General features: G+C 43.7%; 2 protein-coding genes across 3 annotated transcripts in view; one reads left to right on the top strand and one right to left on the bottom strand.

The window, feature by feature from the left end:
- Positions 1–178: 178 nt before the first annotated feature.
- FEZ1 (fasciculation and elongation protein zeta 1) overlaps positions 179–16135 on the top strand; it is a 63013-nt gene continuing 47056 nt past the window's right edge. For both annotated transcript variants that reach the window (XM_084867571.1, XM_084867570.1), the window contains exons 1-2: positions 179–350; positions 14020–14069. The gene's annotated coding sequence lies outside the window, so the exon portion shown is untranslated. The remainder of the gene's footprint in view (positions 351–14019; positions 14070–16135) is intronic.
- On the bottom strand, positions 4277–16104 carry EI24 (EI24 autophagy associated transmembrane protein). Its single transcript, XM_084867573.1, has 11 exons — positions 15937–16104; positions 13289–13401; positions 10881–11026; positions 9892–9952; positions 8979–9045; positions 8361–8485; positions 7974–8093; positions 7522–7633; positions 6741–6852; positions 6259–6333; positions 4277–5291 (listed from the first exon to the last, which is right to left on the bottom strand). The coding sequence occupies exons 2-11, from the start codon at positions 13328–13330 to the stop codon at positions 5129–5131; spliced, it is 1023 nt and encodes a 340-aa protein (XP_084723699.1). The 5' UTR covers positions 13331–13401; positions 15937–16104; the 3' UTR covers positions 4277–5128.

The following is a 16135-nucleotide window of genomic DNA, read 5'->3' as shown; positions in this document are numbered from 1 at the left end:
GGCTGGCTCAGGGTCGACCCGCCACTTCGGAAGAATGATAGGGCCGGAGAACTGTCTGTCAGATCCAGAGGCGGGAACGAGGCCGAGCTCCCACTTCTTGAATGGGAACTACAGAAGTCAATTAGCATCCGGGAGGCGGGACTTTGTGCTTCCGCCGAGCTGTGATTGGCCTGCCGCCGAGAGCGAGCGGGCCGAAAGAGCGTGCTCCAGGCAGTTTGGTTGAGGGCCGAGGAGTGACGTGTCGGTCTGAGGACCGCGAGGAAGTCGCGCGGCGGCGACGGGGTGGCCCGTTGACCTCAGCCACGTGACCAGAAGCGGAAACTACGCGAAGGAGCCACCTAAACACACAGGTATCTATTTCTTGTATTTATTTTCCACGTTCATAGATTCCCCCCACCTCCCCAAGTAACTTTTTCAGAAAAGCTGAACGGAAAGCAAACAGTGCTTTTATTTTGTCTTTAAGCATTCGCACAGCTCGGTTTAGAGTTATAGGGACACAATTGGGACCATCCTATTCCCCCACACACAGAAGCACAGACGTTTTGAAGGCATTCCAATTTTACCTGGAGTTGGGTTCTTGAGAAGTTTAATGCCACTGAATCACATTCCTTTGTTAGGTAACCTATTTTTCTCTGGTAAATTATTTTTTTCTTGGAGACCCCATTTATGGAGGTTTTCCCCCTTCATTTTTCCTGCTGTACACTTGTCCCTTTCTAACTGCAAACTCCAGTTTATCACCATCAGTCTCTGAAATTTTTTATTTCGTTCTTCATGTTTGTCTATTTTCTGAAGTTGCTATTAGACAAATCGATACCTGATTCTCGGTTACCTGTGTGATTCTTACCTTTTTCTGTATCTTGGCCATCTTGCTTTACAATTCTCGGAGGTTTCCACAGTTTTATCTTGCACTTCTCTCATTTCGCCTCCTCGGTGTCACTTTTTCTTTTCTTTTCTTTTTCTTTTTTTTTTTAAATATATTTTATTGATTTTTTACAGAGAGTAAGGGAGAGAGATAGAGAGCCAGAAACGTCGATGAGAGAGAAACATCAACCATCTGCCTCCTGCACACCCCCTACCGGGGATGTGCCCGCAACCAATGTACATTCCCCTGACCGGAATCAAACCTGGGACCCTTCAGTCTGCAGACCCGCGCTCTACCACTGAGCCAAACCGGTTTTGGCTCGGTGTCACTTTTATAAGCCATCTCATTTTATGCCCATAACTGCTGTAATTTGCAAGGACTTCCCTGTGTTGTCCCTTTTTTCACACCAATCTGTTCTTATTTCATTGATGCAGTAGCTTACAAAGTTAATGTGAAGGTAGCTATAATTTTCCAAGTTCCTTTATTTCTAGAATCACATTTCTCCTGGGGACAGGTGGTGGTATGCGTATTTGGTGAAAGCTCCTGAGATGATTTCGAGGGTGATCTCTGGTTAAGAATTACTTATCTAAATTGGTTAAGGATTACTCATCTAAATGGCCAAATGGTTCCCATTTCTCCCCATTGGTCTGCAAGCACTACAAAATATCTAAATTTGAAACCATAGAATGAGTAAAACAAGAATGAGGCTGAACATACAGCCTACTCAAATATTCTAAATCCCAATGTCTTATTCAAGCTGAGACCTGTGAAAATAGTAGCTTCGTATTTGAACATGCTTTTTAAAATGTTGCTTGATTGCCTAGCTGGTATGGCTCAGTGTCATCCCATGCACCAAGAAGTCACTGGTTCAGTTCCTGATCAGGGCACATGCCTGGGTAGCAGGCTCCATCCCCAGTAGGGGGTGTACAAGAGGCAGCCAATGTTTCTCTCTCTTTCTACCTAAAAAGATCAATAAAAAATATACTTAAAAATATGCTTGATCACTTTTGTCTCTTTCACTATACTGTTAGGTCCAATTGGGCAGTTATCCTATATTTCTGGTTCATCCTTGAATCCGCAGTGCCTGACAGAGAAGGCACTTAAATGCTTGTTAAATGGTTAAGTCGGCTATTCTGCTACTTAAACCTTTTACCTGGTCTGTGGACTCATTTTAGGTCCATACAAAATATTCTATTGTATGGAATTATTAATGGGGGCTGGGATTGGGAGGGCTCAAGATTACTGCTAAACTAAAGGTCTCTTCCATTGTATTGCTGATGAACTGATAACTCTTACCTGGGCCTATCTTAGTACAGGTAAACACGTAAGAATAAAAGCTGAATAAATGTCCTACTTCTATAATCAGAAAATAAGTAAATGTAGATGAAAGATGAATAGACAGTAGACAACTATCATTGCCCTATTATTCCCTGACTAGAGGCCTGGTGCATGGATTTGTGCATATTGAAAGGAAATTAATTAGAAGGTGGCTGGTGGGGCGGGACTGGGCAAGACAGGCAGGACATACCCTTGAGCCAACCTCCCGAGGTCCCTCCCCACCGGCTGCACCTCTTTGAGCACTGGGGCTCAAAGGACATCTGTCGAATGAGCTGAGTCCCTCTGGCAGGTGGGGTACCTAAGCCTGGCCTGCAGGGATTGGGCCAAAACCAGCAGTCCAACATCCCCTGAGGGGTGCCAGAGGGCACTCTGCAAAGTTGCTGTTTTCAGCAGCTCCTCCTTGAGGGTCTTCCCCCTAGTGGTCAGTGTGTGTCATAGCTACTGGTCGGAGCCTCTGCACCCTAGTGGTCATTGAGCATCATGGCTAACGGTCCAAAAGTCAAGCTTAGGCATATCCCTTTAAGGTGGTTCACAATCTAACCTTTAGTCACTCTTCTTTGTCCCAATTCCTCTTAAACTTTATCTTGGCCCTTAATGTAAGAGTAATTAACAAGTCAGCTCATAAATATGTTCATTTAAGTTTCCAGCAGACTTAACCTCCTCTCCCCAGGTCTGAAGCATCCAGTTTCTAATTCCCACCGAGTTGCTACAATGGACAACTCAGCTCTAGGCAGGTTAAAAGGGTAGTGTTTTGAGCTTCATATACCTGTCCAGGTGGCGATGTCCATACCTGAGAAGAGCTTTTGTGAACATGATTCCTTAGATCCTACTGGTTACGTGATTAAAACATGATTTTCATTTTTAGTGATTACCAAATTTTTGTTGTAGATATGCCACAGTCCTGGCTTCTCAAGTATACCCATAAAACTGCAGATTCCTCATTTCCAGTCACTTAAACTTTAAGCATTTTCTATAGCAAGATACAGTGTTGGATAAAATAGAATGCCTTCATCCACTCAACCTCCCTCATCTTTCTAAACTAACACTCATTTAGTTAGTACACATACAAATTTCTGGGAGCAGAAATGTGGCCACTTAACAGCTAATTGTAAAAACTTAAACTAATCTTAAGGCAATCAATGATCAGTTGCAAGCTGATGAAATACCGAGATCTTCAAAGCACCCAACAGCAACCTGGCAGTTCTGTGCAGTTCTCGGGACAAAGGACCAGGCCTCCAAAGGAGTACTGGAAGTAAATCTTATTTTAAATTATATCTTTTACAATTTTTTTTTTTTTTTCACAAACTGGAAAACAGTGCTTACCTCCAAGATGCCCGCTATTTTAAAACTTTCTGCACCTTACACTTGGTTTTCATCTCCCTGCAGTGATTTTTAAACTCTTACTTTGGTTTGTACATTGTACAGTTAGTCAAATGTTGAATCTCTTCTCTAATGAGAATGTTCAATACACTGAAGTCTATAAGGATCTCTCTATCCATGAATACACAGATGTACAAATAGGCTTTAAAGCAAATAATTCAACAATCCTAAATTCTTTCCAAGATGTTTACACGATCATCATGATAACATAATCCAAATTTCTCAGGTTTACATTCTTCAGGACTAATCTCTTAAAAAACTATAAGCAAATTTATCCAAGACAAAGTCTCGGGTCCCATGAATATGTTTCTTTCTTTTTTTCTTTTTTAATATGTTTTATTGATTTTTTTTTTTACAGAGAAGAAGAGAGAGGGATAGAGGTAGGAATATCAATGAGAATAATCGATCAGCTGCCTCTTGCACACTCCCTACTGGGGATGTGCCCGCAACCAAGATACATGCCTTTGACCGGAATCGAACCCGGGACCCTTGAGTCAGCAGGCTGACACTCTATCCACTGAGCCAAACTGGTTTTGGCTGAATATGTTTCTTGATGTGATTTGTAAATTCAACCATCCCACACCTTGTGGGAAACCAGCTCACATTTAATTGTGACATTTTAAAATTGTACAAGTGTTTTGACATCTGCCCCCTCCCCCAATACTTCTCTTTAAAATGACAGAAAAACACCAGTCACAGGTTTAATGGTTTTAATAAGTTTACCCCTTCAGTTCCGATTTGCAGCACCCAATATCCCCTTAAACATCAGACAGACCCGACAATGGCCAACAGTAAATTTCAGACCCGCGGAGTTTAAAGGTTCAGGTTCTCGGAGCATTCTGTGTTGCAGTGGCACTTGTCCAAAACTGGTACCTCCCTGTGGCCGGGGAACGTTAAATGTACCAGTGAAAAGAGCTTTTCCCCTTCAAGGGGAAGAAAAAAATCACCCCTTAAAACCCAGCAGATCTGGCTGTGAGGTCTTTCCTCCTGTCCCATCTCTTCAGGCTTATTTTTTGCAAGTGGAGCAAGAGAGACCAAAATCTAACCTGAGTTACAAGAAACAAGACAGTGATGGCTATAAAGGGAGTGACCGGGAGTAACGGATACTCCTTCACCTCCCACATCCAATGTATGTGCTTCACAGAAAAACAACAAAAACAACAGGTCCACAAAATACAAAAGCTAGAATTACAAAATCCATTCATCCAAGGGTGATGGAAGGCGGGAAGGGGGAGGTGGGAGGGTGAATGGCACGGGGAGAAATAGTATTCGAATCAGTCCAGGCGAGGAGGGGCTGGCAAATGCTAGAAAAGAGCTGCAGAGAAACCCGTGGGCCTTTCAGACTCACAGGTGGTAGGAGTCCACAGACTGGTGTCGGGAGATTGTGCCTTACGTGCACCAGAGACAAAAATCCCGACTCCTCAGGAGGCAATGCGCAGAGGGCCCTTGGCAGAGTGGGTCCTGCCTTCCCTGGTGGGGGCGGCGAACAAGGAGAGAACTGCACAGCCTCCTTCCACTCCCGCTCCTTCCCCCCGGGTGGCAGGGGCCTCAGTGGCCTGCAGCAGCCTTCAGTTTGGCAGGAGACGAATGCGGGGAAGGGAACTTCTCTGCAGAGGCCGAGCTACTCAGGGCGGACTGCAGGTAGACCGTCTTGTGGAAGAGTCTGTTGCTTAAGAAAACCACCAAGGAGAAGAGGCGCAACTGGAAAAGGCTAAAAGGCAAGAGAGCCAACTTGTTAGACCCCCAGCAGATCAGAAGTATTATTGGACTACATTAGATTTAAAACGACATGGAAAATGAGACAGGTGAAATTTGATCAAGGACGTACAGATACTGGACACATGGATTAAACAGGCAGCAACTAAACTAAAGAATGTCCCGGGTCCTGTCGCTGTCCTAAGTGTAACGAACTCACCACCAGTTGAAGTACCAAAGCTTACTGGAAATACATTTATATTGCAGGTTAATTCTGATCCAAGAAGCACTTTTCTATAACTGACTTCAGGGCACAAACTTCAAGCTGTGTCTGAAGACATTATATGCTGTATGTGTTTCATTTTCAAGAGAGTTTGCAAGACAAAGTCAAGTATTCCGACTAAGACTCACACCGAGCATTGCTGGGCAGCAAGAATGAGCACAAACTCAAAACAGATCTGACATAATTGTGTCTCCTCACTGACTTAACCAGAATTGAGCAAAGACTGAGCTTTTCTTTGAAGTGATAAAACTTTTGGAGTGCTAGTGTTACTGCTAAAGACTCCTTTTAAAGTACTTTTACTATCATTACCAATAAACTCCTATTGCCAGACACATGAGCCCCAATGCCTTTTTAAAAAGCTGACCATTCTTACAAAAATGAACATAGTTACTGGTGTTTACAAGTAAATTGTTAAATCTTTAAAATATGTATTATAGCATCAATTTTAAAAACATATTCATGTACACACACACATATATATATATATATATATGCATGGGGGAAATTTTGGGATATATCCCAGAAGTGTTTTTCTTGCATTGAACTGTACATTAATGTTTTCCAGCAATCTAAGAGGTTATTTTTTTTTAAGAGGTTATTTTAAAAAAATGTCTCATTCATATAATTGTGGTATTATAGCCCCAATCCTTAACAGAAAAAAAACATTACTACACTTTGGCTAGTACCGGTTAATACTTACTAAGCTTTGCCAGGGGTCTTTGCTTCATTGGCGCTAATAATGAATAAAGGAAAGAGGATTGAGAAGAGGCAGCCACTGTAAAAAAAAAAAAAAAGAGAGAAAAGAAAAGAAAAATAATTAGTCACCTTCACAACAGCCATGACTTTGGAGAAGACATGAGAAACCCAAAATTCCTTTGCCTCTGGTGCTAACATTATGGCTGAAAAGCCCTTAATAAATGAAGCACATCTTTAAAATTTTAAAAAAGGATTTTTCTAAGCGCTGGATATGTTTAACACTGCTCCAGGAGGCAACATAGATGAAATATAGCATTTAGGTCCTGCAGACTAAATGTTAATACTGACAAATGTCTAGGAGCAAGTCCTATACATCCTAACGGTCAACAGGAAGGAAGGATGCCTAGCACAGAACCAGGCATCCAGAAGATACTCCCTCTGCGGAGTCTCGTCCCACTCGCCCTCCAGTCCCTCCAGCCAAGTTACCTGATAATGTACGAGGACTGCATTGCAGTGAGGAAAGCCAGAGGTAAACCAAATCCAAAGTAGTAAGGCCAATTCCTCTCTATGTTCGACAACCGCTGGTGCATTTCAATACCTAAAACAAGGAGCCGACGCAATTAAAATTCTTATTTCCTCTTCCTAAAGTGACTAAATACAGGAGACAAGTTTGAGTCTGGGATATAGGTCTGCCATTTAGAAAACAGTTAAAACAGATAACTCATCATTGTCCAAATGTGTTAAAAGATTTGAGGCAAAGTTTTTACAATTCAATAATCACAATTTCAAAGCTGGCAGGCTAAGTGAATTAGGAATTACGCCACCAGCATCCTTTGCCAGGATTAGTCCTAAGCAAAGCAAGATATCAAATAAAAAGTTAGCCATCTCCTAGGAATTAACCTCTTTCAACCATACATACCCAGGCAAATATGTGAAGGGTTTTTAAAATACCCAAAATTATCTGAATGCACTGATGTTAAATTAATTTCTCTAATTCAGAATAACTTCTGCTCATTTCTGGCTCAGTCAGAGCTACCGTATATCACATTAAGCACCATAAAGGTAATGCCCCATTGCTGTACCCCCCCAGCGTCAAAGTTGAGGGTTAAGCCAAATGTGAGTGCCCTCTTGCCAAAGACACTACTTCCTTCCAAAGATGGGTGGCCAATGGCCTAAGCATTAAGTAGTTTTAAGAAGTCTGCTCAGCGGCAGCATTTCCAAAAGGAGCTTCCCAGTTTTAGTTTTGAGTCTCTTCAGATGGACTTACCTTTATTGAACCAACGATATTCAAAGCAGTACAGTGAGTAGAGAAGGGACATATGCAGGAGACTAACCAGCTGACCAACAAGGTGGATGGGAAAGAGACTCACGAACATCCCCTGAAGAACAAACATGGAAAATCTTAATTCCAAAGTTTCAGAGACCCAACGCTGCTCACCTGCCATTCTGTGTTACTACTCTGCCCAAGGAGCCATTCAGTTATTTCTCAAATTTCTGAAAAGCAGGAGAGCGGAGAAGGCCCAGGTGGCAGGGAAGGGCAGGTAAATTCATGTTTCTTTTCTGTGATTTTTAAATTCCCGAGTTTCTGTAAAAAGCTTATTTAAAAATCATTACCTCCCTTAAAGCATATCGGCCCCAGTGTAAATGCAAATCCCTGTCTGTGTAAACTCCCGCTGGGGAACCTTTTCCTTTGAAAGCTGTGCATGTGCCCAGTCTCACCTGGATGAGGAAAAGAGCCTGGAGCAGGAGGTTGAAGAGCATGTCAGCAATGATCTTGCTAACACTGGGGAATGGGTGAGGCTTCCTCCCGGATACCTCGAATGCCAGGTCGGCTATATCCTGTAACAGAGAAAGTAGCTCACCCAACCAGGAACAAAATGGCCCCTGTCCATCCCAAAGCCAAGGCCACCGATCTTCCCTCAGATATGCCAGGTGAGAAAAGCTTTGTTGGCCCGACACAGTCATTGCATTTTACAGGAGCACAAACACCAGCCACTGGCTGCTCGAGATTGCTGCCTACAAAGGCCACCAACTTCACAGGCTGAAATCTGCCACCCGTCACCCCTCACGCTACAGGACCCAGCCTCCATCCTGCCCTGGACCTACTTGGAACCAGATGGCGTTCACCACTTTGCTCAGCACGAACAGGGGGAGCACCCAGAGAGCACTGAAAATTGACGTGAGGAAGAATTCCAGCCACGACCAAACATCTCCGTGTAGAGATGGATCACCTACGAAAGGGGAAAAGAGTTAGCTTAACTGGAGACATGGAAAACCAGAAGACCAAATGGGGAACTCCTAACTATTCCTCCCCACCCCAACCCCACACATATCTTGCCTTTTTCAAATAGTCTTATTCTTTGCAGACACACCAAATTCTGGCCACAACTCCCGGTCAGAGTAGCCACAGATATGTGCTGCTTGCCCTGAGACAAACCTGCTTACCTGGTGGTGACTGAGATGTCACGGTGATTAACAGTAAACAGTATGTAGGAAACCACCTGAGTTCAAATCCCAGCTCTGCCATTTATTAATGATTTAACCTTGGTAACTTTCATTTCCTCACCCATAAAAGAACATCTATAACAATACCCACTCTCAAAGGGTTGTTGAGAGGTTTGAGTTAAGAACATCCCAAGCTCCTGCTACATAGAAAGAGCTCCATAGACTGAGGGAGACAGGGAAAAATCTACCTCTATCCCAGGCAGACAGCACCATACTTACCAATAATCTGGGCAGTTACTGACTGAAGTACAGGAATAAACACCCGATAAAACAAGAGGAGACTGAACTAAAGGAAAGAAGCAAGAAGGTAAATATTAAAAGCCCTTCTTCAAAAAAAAGAAAAAAGAGTTCCAAGTTTCAGTGCAATTATTTTCCAGATGGAGGCGACTTTATCAATTAGAAGGCCTGAACAGCACCAACAATGGACCCACTTCTATTCCCAATACTCCATCTAAGAGGCACAAGCCTGATACTGCCTATAAAAGCAGTAAACCTTAGGAGGCAGAGAAGAACATTTCAGATAGTATACAGGACAAAATAAAGGCACAGACTAAGTACACAGTAATATTTTATTAATTAAAGTTAACACCTGGGAACATCAGTGAAATGTTAAAGGAAACAAATTACATCAAATTCCAAGTCTAAGGAAATATTTAACTACCTGTTTGTTTGTTTTTTAAATTTCACCTAAGCCTGGGTTGCTTCTCAATTAATTACAGGCAATCTTTTCTGGTGTGAGTTTCAGCAGATATCAATTCTAAAAGATTGCTATAACCAGATGAGGGGAGACCCTTGTCCTCCTTCATCTGCCATTTCCCTCTGACCCCCCCATAGATGCTCTTAGCCAAAATGTCCAGACAATGTCAAGAGAAATTATTAACCAATAACAACATTAAAACATGTAAGTAATTTAAAAAACTTATTTTAGGGATAGCCCTTTGTTGACACACAAGTATTCTCTGAGTGGGAATAAAAGCACCCCAGTTGCATAGAATCCTAAGTTATAGTCTTAAGCATGTGTCAGCTGGCAAAAGCTACTTGTCTCAGTTTAAAGAAAATGGAAGAAGATTATTAACAGTAACAATATGAAGATACTTATGAGGCACCTAGAATTTAAGGAAAAAGAACTTACCCAGAATACTCCGCCATTCCAAGCGCAGCACTGGAAAATTCTACTAACGATACGTGGCTCACTGGAAAAGAACACGTGTGTTTAGCTTACAAGGCAGATAGGCCACTTCCATACTGTCATTCAGTAGCTCCCCATTTTATATCTTCTGTTGGTATTAATTTTCCAGCACCTGTTGTTCTCCCAGTATTCTCCTAATGCCAGTCAATAAGACTAAAAATATTTCTAGAGAAGCAGCTTTTCTCAGAACAAAAAATTTGTTTTCTAAAATCCAAGACTGGCCGAAAGTGGTTTGGCTCAGTGGATAGAGCGTCAGCCTATGGACTGAAAGGTCCCGGGTTCAATTCCAATCAAGGGCATGTACCTTGGTTGCGGGCACATCCCCAGTAGGGGGTGTGCAAGAGGCAGCTGATCGATGATTCTCTCTCATCGATGTTTCTAACTCTCTATCACTCTCTCTGTAAAAAAAAAAAATCAATAAAATATATGTATATATAAAAAATCCAAGACTGGAGAAGATTAAAAGAGGATGTCTGGGATTCTACCAATAAATAAATCCATGTAGGCTCTCCTAGAAGTATCCGTCAACCCAAATAATTCTTTTGTGGTTCTCTATTCATCATTCTTTTTTAAAAATATATATTTTATTGGGATGTGCCCTTGACCAGAATCGAACCTGGGATCCTTCAGTTCACAGGCTGACACTCTATCAGCTGAGCTGAACCGGTTAGGGCTTTATTCATCATTCTGATTAAAAAACAAAAAACAAGCACCATAACATTTGAATAAGGATTACTGCTAAACCCATGTAGGCGGGTGGAGGAGAATAACCACATTTTGGGGCGAGAGATTATAAAAAAACAGTTGGGGTGCTACTAAAACTCCAAGTCACTACATACAGTCTCAATTGTATGCTGAGGAGCAGTCATGTCCTGAAGGGCTTTCCCTTAGAGGGGGCTCAGACATTCCTGACACCAGCCGCTGCTCCTCACCTCTCCTGCTTCCTCTCTATGCTCTGGGCTCTCCTTTGCGCCAGGACACTGCTTGCTCTTCTTCGACGCTGCTCCTCTCTCTTTTGCTGAATTCGAGCATCGAGCTTTGAGATGGTACAGATCCCCCAGATGGAGTCTTTGATTCCCTATAGACAAGAGTATAAAACAAGAGTATTTCAAGAGGGAAAATTATGGCTCAGGGAATGCTTATATGCAGTAAAGTGATATCATAGTGGAAACCACTGTACTTATTTTGCTACGTGGCTTATGGGAACCTTGATTTTTTTATTTATTATGAAATAATTCCCAATTTGTAGAAGAGTTGCAAGAATGGAAAACTTCCTAATTCCTTTTCCTCCAGATTCCCCAGATTAATATTTGCCACATTTACTATTCCATATAAAATAGGGTCACACACACATTTTTTCCGAGTCATTTGAGAATAGGTTGCTACATTTCCCTTTACTTTTAACTTCAGTGTGTATTCCCTAAATAATAAACAATGATCCAGAATAGCTGGAGGAGAATGTCCTTAAAGAATATATGACATGGGGAAGGGCTGTTAACTCTATAAAGACTGTGACAGAGGCGCTAGCCAACCATATTGGAAGAGCTCCAATACCAGAAAACTTACTGTTTGCCACAAACGCCAGAACGGCCTATCACCCACATACCGAGCATCTCCAGTGAGCTAGACATGGGCCATATGGAAATGCTCAAGAAAATAGCAGGAAAAGCATACAAGTAAACAACTATAAGCCCTATAGTTTAATTAAGTGCCACAACACTTTCATGTCCCAAGTAGAGTGATAGCATTGGGGTACCTGACTTCATGAAGCAGCAGCACAAAAAGGCAACCTGGAAGCAACGGTGAGCCCACCGTTTTGAGCCCAAGTAAATGTTGGAGATAATCACCAGGATGCAGAGACACAGGCAAATGTTATGAACTACCGACTGCTAGGACCATAAAGTGGCACAGAGTGCACCTGATCTTTTACCTATGAGCAATTTTTAGTCTTATTTTGCTTTTAATTTCTAAACCTTCCACAAATAGTTTAAATATTCTAGATAGTAGAGTTCTAATGGCTAAGAGCCTAGTATGTGCTAGAATGATGACAGGATCCCCACCTGAGACACTTACAGCCCCTGGGGCAGACAGACATGTCAAGTATACAATGCAGAACTGATCCAGGGTTGAAATTTTATCACACAAGGAGGTAAAGGTATGAAAAGTAGATCACGTTGCATAGAGTCTCTTTAGCCCTTCCAAGATACTCCTTCAATTTCTCTTTTAGCTCAAACTCCCCACCCCCATCAGAATTGGCCTCTCTTCTGCTCCTAGGAATATAGCTAGAGGGGCCACAGCTAGGGCATTAGACCTCAGACATCTACTATTATAACAGAATTTGTTTTTAATATATTCTATTGATTTTTTTTACAGAGAGGAAGGGAGAGGGATAGAGAGTTAGATGAGAAAGAAAATCTATCAGCTCCCTCCTGCACATTCCCTACTGGGTATATGCCTACAACCAAGGTACATGCCCTTGACTGGAATCGAACCTGGAACCTTTGAGTCCACAGGCCTAAGCTCTAGTCACTGAGGCAAACCGGTTAGGGCCACTAAAACAGAATTTTATGCCACTGGAAATCTGGGTGACTAGGTTCTGAGCAGATCTTTATGGAACATTTTCCTAGGGCATCTGCACCTTATAAAAAGGGGGTGTCTCTAATTTAAATCTAAATGTAGTAGTTTACATAACAGATGTAACCAATGTTCACTGCTTAGTTTTGACCAATGTGTTGTGGTTACAGAAGATGCTAACATTAGCAGAACCTAGTGAAGGATACAGGGGAACTCTGTACTATCTTGCAACTTTTCTGTTAAGTCTAAAGTTATTCCAAAATAAAGTTAAAAATTAAAAAAAATTAAAAAAAAAAAAAAAAAAAAAAAGGCTCTGCCGAAACCGGTTTGGTTCAGTGGATAGAGCATTGGCCTGCGGACTGAAAGGTCCCGGTTCAATTCCGGTCAAGGGCATGTACCTTGGTTGCTGGCACATCCCCAGTAGGGGGTGTGCAAGAGGCAGCTGATAGATGATTCTCTCTCATCGATGTTTCTAACTCTCTATCCCTCTCTGTAAAAAAATCAATAAAATAAATAAATGAATATATATATATATATATATATATATATATATATATATATGGCTCTGGACCCAAGCTGACCAGGATTCTAATACGGATAGAAACCAGAAAGGTCTACCAAGCTTCTGCAAGCCAGGGTAATGCCTATCTCTTGAGTAGAGTGGATTAGAATGAAAACCTGTACATGAAGGACCCAACAAATACCTAAAGGATTTCCTAGTCAGTTCCTACAGCAAAAGGGTCAGGAGATGGCTTCATGTACTCACCCGGCCAAGGTCCTGGAGAAAGGTTTTGACACTGTCAGCCATATCTTCACCACCCAAACTACCAACTATACAGAGGAGAGGGAAGCACCCCAAAATCTTTCATCATGAAGAACCTGGAAACAGAGGTAATGGGAGAAAAATGTTTATCTAAAGATAAGGAACTTCATGTACATTTCTGCATGATGCCATTTCCCACATACTTGCATCTCTAAGAGGAGTGCAGTAGATTCTAGATTCTATCCCTTAAGATACTAGGACAGTGAACTAAGTAAGGTTAACCCAGCAACTAATAAAATCTGCAATGGATAAATTACTTTTTAATTTAATTTCCACTTTTACAGGGGTAAATGGCTCTGGGATCAGTAATCTCCTCACTGGACTTTGATGTCTCTAACTCCCCACACACACATTCCAATATCCCCTTAAGCTCTGTAGTTATGCTGGTGTATAACCTCTAACACTTGAATGAAAGTTCTGGCAAAAATTACTAAATATGCACTTCATGCACAAGGCCCCTGGCACACAGTTCAGTTTAAGACATGTGTGAAATTTCCCACCAAGATCTCCAAAATGAGCCTCCATTCGCTTTCCAGTTTTAAAATATCCATATAAAAGTGCAATTTTAGTAAGCATGCAAGACACAGTGGATTTTATTTAAACTTGGCCAAAAAAAAAGTTCACGCGTACAAATATTCTTTAACTCAATACAACTTTCCCATTTTATTTCTCAGGTAAACGACAAATCTACCTTCAAAACTTAAGAACTTGAAAGCTCTCATCTGTAAGTATTCTTCAAATTCGTGTTCCCATTTAATGTCATTCAGGTGAATGATAAAACCCATTTTCAAAAATTTTATTAAAGAAATTGGGATTCTAGCCCGGGCCCAGTGTACTCAATGGTTAGAGAGCATCAGCCCATGCACCTAAGGGTGGCAGGTTTAATTCCCACTTTCCCTCCCTTCTCTGAAAAAACAAGGGGAAAAATATCCTCAGGTGAGGATTAACAAACAAGCAAAAAAACCCCAAAAAAACAAAAAAAAACAACTTGGGATTCTGAACTCTCAATCCTCATTAAATCAAATCTAAGGTGTTATCACATTAAGAGACAGCTCATAAAGACAGCATTTCACAGGCAGCTTATATAAACCTCAAACTTCAAAACGTAAGCACACTTTCTCTGACCTAAAACCACCTCACCAAACTGTACCTTCTTGACCCAACTGGACTAATGCCACCCAGAACTGAACGAGCAGGGAATGTAACAGCAGGAAGAAGGTTAACTTGCACACCATCTGAACCATCCGCTTCTTAGGTCAAATCCTGCACAGACGCACTCCCTTCAGGTAGAGAGGTTTCCATGGTGAGAAACTTCTCTTACTACTCCCAACTTGAAAACAAACAAAAAACCATCTCAGAGTGCAAGATAACTCAGTGCCAGGCAAGTCGTAAAATGTTCAATGATGACATACGAGACACTGGTTTGGAAGACTATCATGAATCCACTCTTTACCTAATCTATATATACTAAGGGTATTAAAATCTTCATGTTCTTAAGCGCCATAACATGAAAATAAAAACTTCTCTATACACATCATCGCACTCCAAAATGAGCTAGCGTGGGAGTTTAAGAAGCCACCTATTTAGCCTGGATTCCTCCCGGGGCATAGAGAGCCCAAAGCAGGTCAGTCCTAGGCCAGTAGAGCAGCTCTGTTATCTGAACCATGGCCATTAACACCTGGCTTCTGCACGCACCGAGTGGCAGGTTACCTACTGACCAGCGGTGGCCTCTGAAAGATAGGTCACTTCCATTCTACGAGGAGATCCTAGCGGCCTTCCCCCCGGGAATATTTGGGATTTGCCGGTTTGACAAAAAAAAAGCTGAGGCTTGGAGAAAAGGAAACCTGCCACCATCTGAGACCAACCACACCGAGACTGAATAGCGCAGCGGGCACCCTCCAACGAACCTGGAAGGAGAGACGGTGCAACTGGCTCACGTCGTGTTACAGACGGGGAAACTGAGTCTCCAAGGATGAATGAATGGCTCACCCAAGGAGGCAGCAGTGTGAATGGGCTACAGCCAACGTGACAACCCCGGTGTTCCACCCTCGGTCGGACTGTTTACTCCAGAGGACTGTTTGTTTACCCCGAGCATTCCATGGGCAACCCGTCCCTCAATCCTGGAAATACCCGTGGCCGCGGAGTGCCTCGCCGTCATTAGAACTCATTAGGCGGCATCGACGGAGACACGGAGCCCCAGTCCGGAAGGCAGGAGGCGGGCAGCCGCACGGCAGGTGCAGGAGCGGTGAGCGCCCTCCTTTCCACCGGCCCCTGGACCGGCTCCAGGTCCGCCCGGCCGCGGCTCCCGCAGGTCCCCGGCGATCCCCACCGAAAGCCGCGATCTCCCTCGGCGCCCGCAGCGGGCACCCGGCGCGGAGCCGCTCGCCTCGCACCTGGGTCACCCGGAGCCTGGGGACACCCCGCGCCGCACCCGGGCATTCTCCTTCCAGCGGAGGGGTCCCCCTCACCCCCCCGCAACCACACGACCCCGAGCGCGGGCCCTGCAGACCCTCGCCGCCCCCGCCGCACGCTCCCTGCGCCCGGGTCCCCGCCGCGCGCCAGCGGCCCCGCTCCGCCGAGCCCGCACCTACCCGGCAGCCCCGCCGCTCGGCTCCGACCCGGCCCCCCGCTCCCCGCGGGCCGCTGGACCCTCCGCGCCCACAGCCGGCAGCCGCCCGGGCGCTCCCAGGGCCGAGGCCGCTGCGCCCGCACTGGGCATGCCCGGGCCGCGCGGGGCGGTGGGAAGGCGACGGGCGCGGAGCCATCGGCCCAGGGCGGAGGGGGCGGGGC

This window comes from Pipistrellus hanaki (genome assembly GCF_964339955.1).
Source record: "Pipistrellus hanaki genome assembly, chromosome: 19".
Lineage (NCBI taxonomy): Eukaryota > Metazoa > Chordata > Mammalia > Chiroptera > Vespertilionidae > Pipistrellus > Pipistrellus hanaki.
The sequence above is the reverse complement of the archived record's forward strand: the minus strand, read 5'-3'. Positions and strand labels throughout refer to the sequence as shown.

Bases quoted from the DNA above. Each gene is read 5' to 3' on its own strand.
- EI24 (XM_084867573.1), bottom strand. From the start codon at position 13,330: ATGGCTGACAGTGTCAAAACCTTTCTCCAGGACCTTGGCCGG. The intron at 9,046-9,891 runs GTAAGTTCTTTT...TCTTTCCTTTAG, and splicing joins GGAATGGCGGAGTATTCTGG to TTCAGTCTCCTCTTGTTTTA. The intron at 8,094-8,360 runs GTAGGTCCAGGG...TCTCTGTTACAG, and splicing joins TGAACGCCATCTGGTTCCAA to GATATAGCCGACCTGGCATT.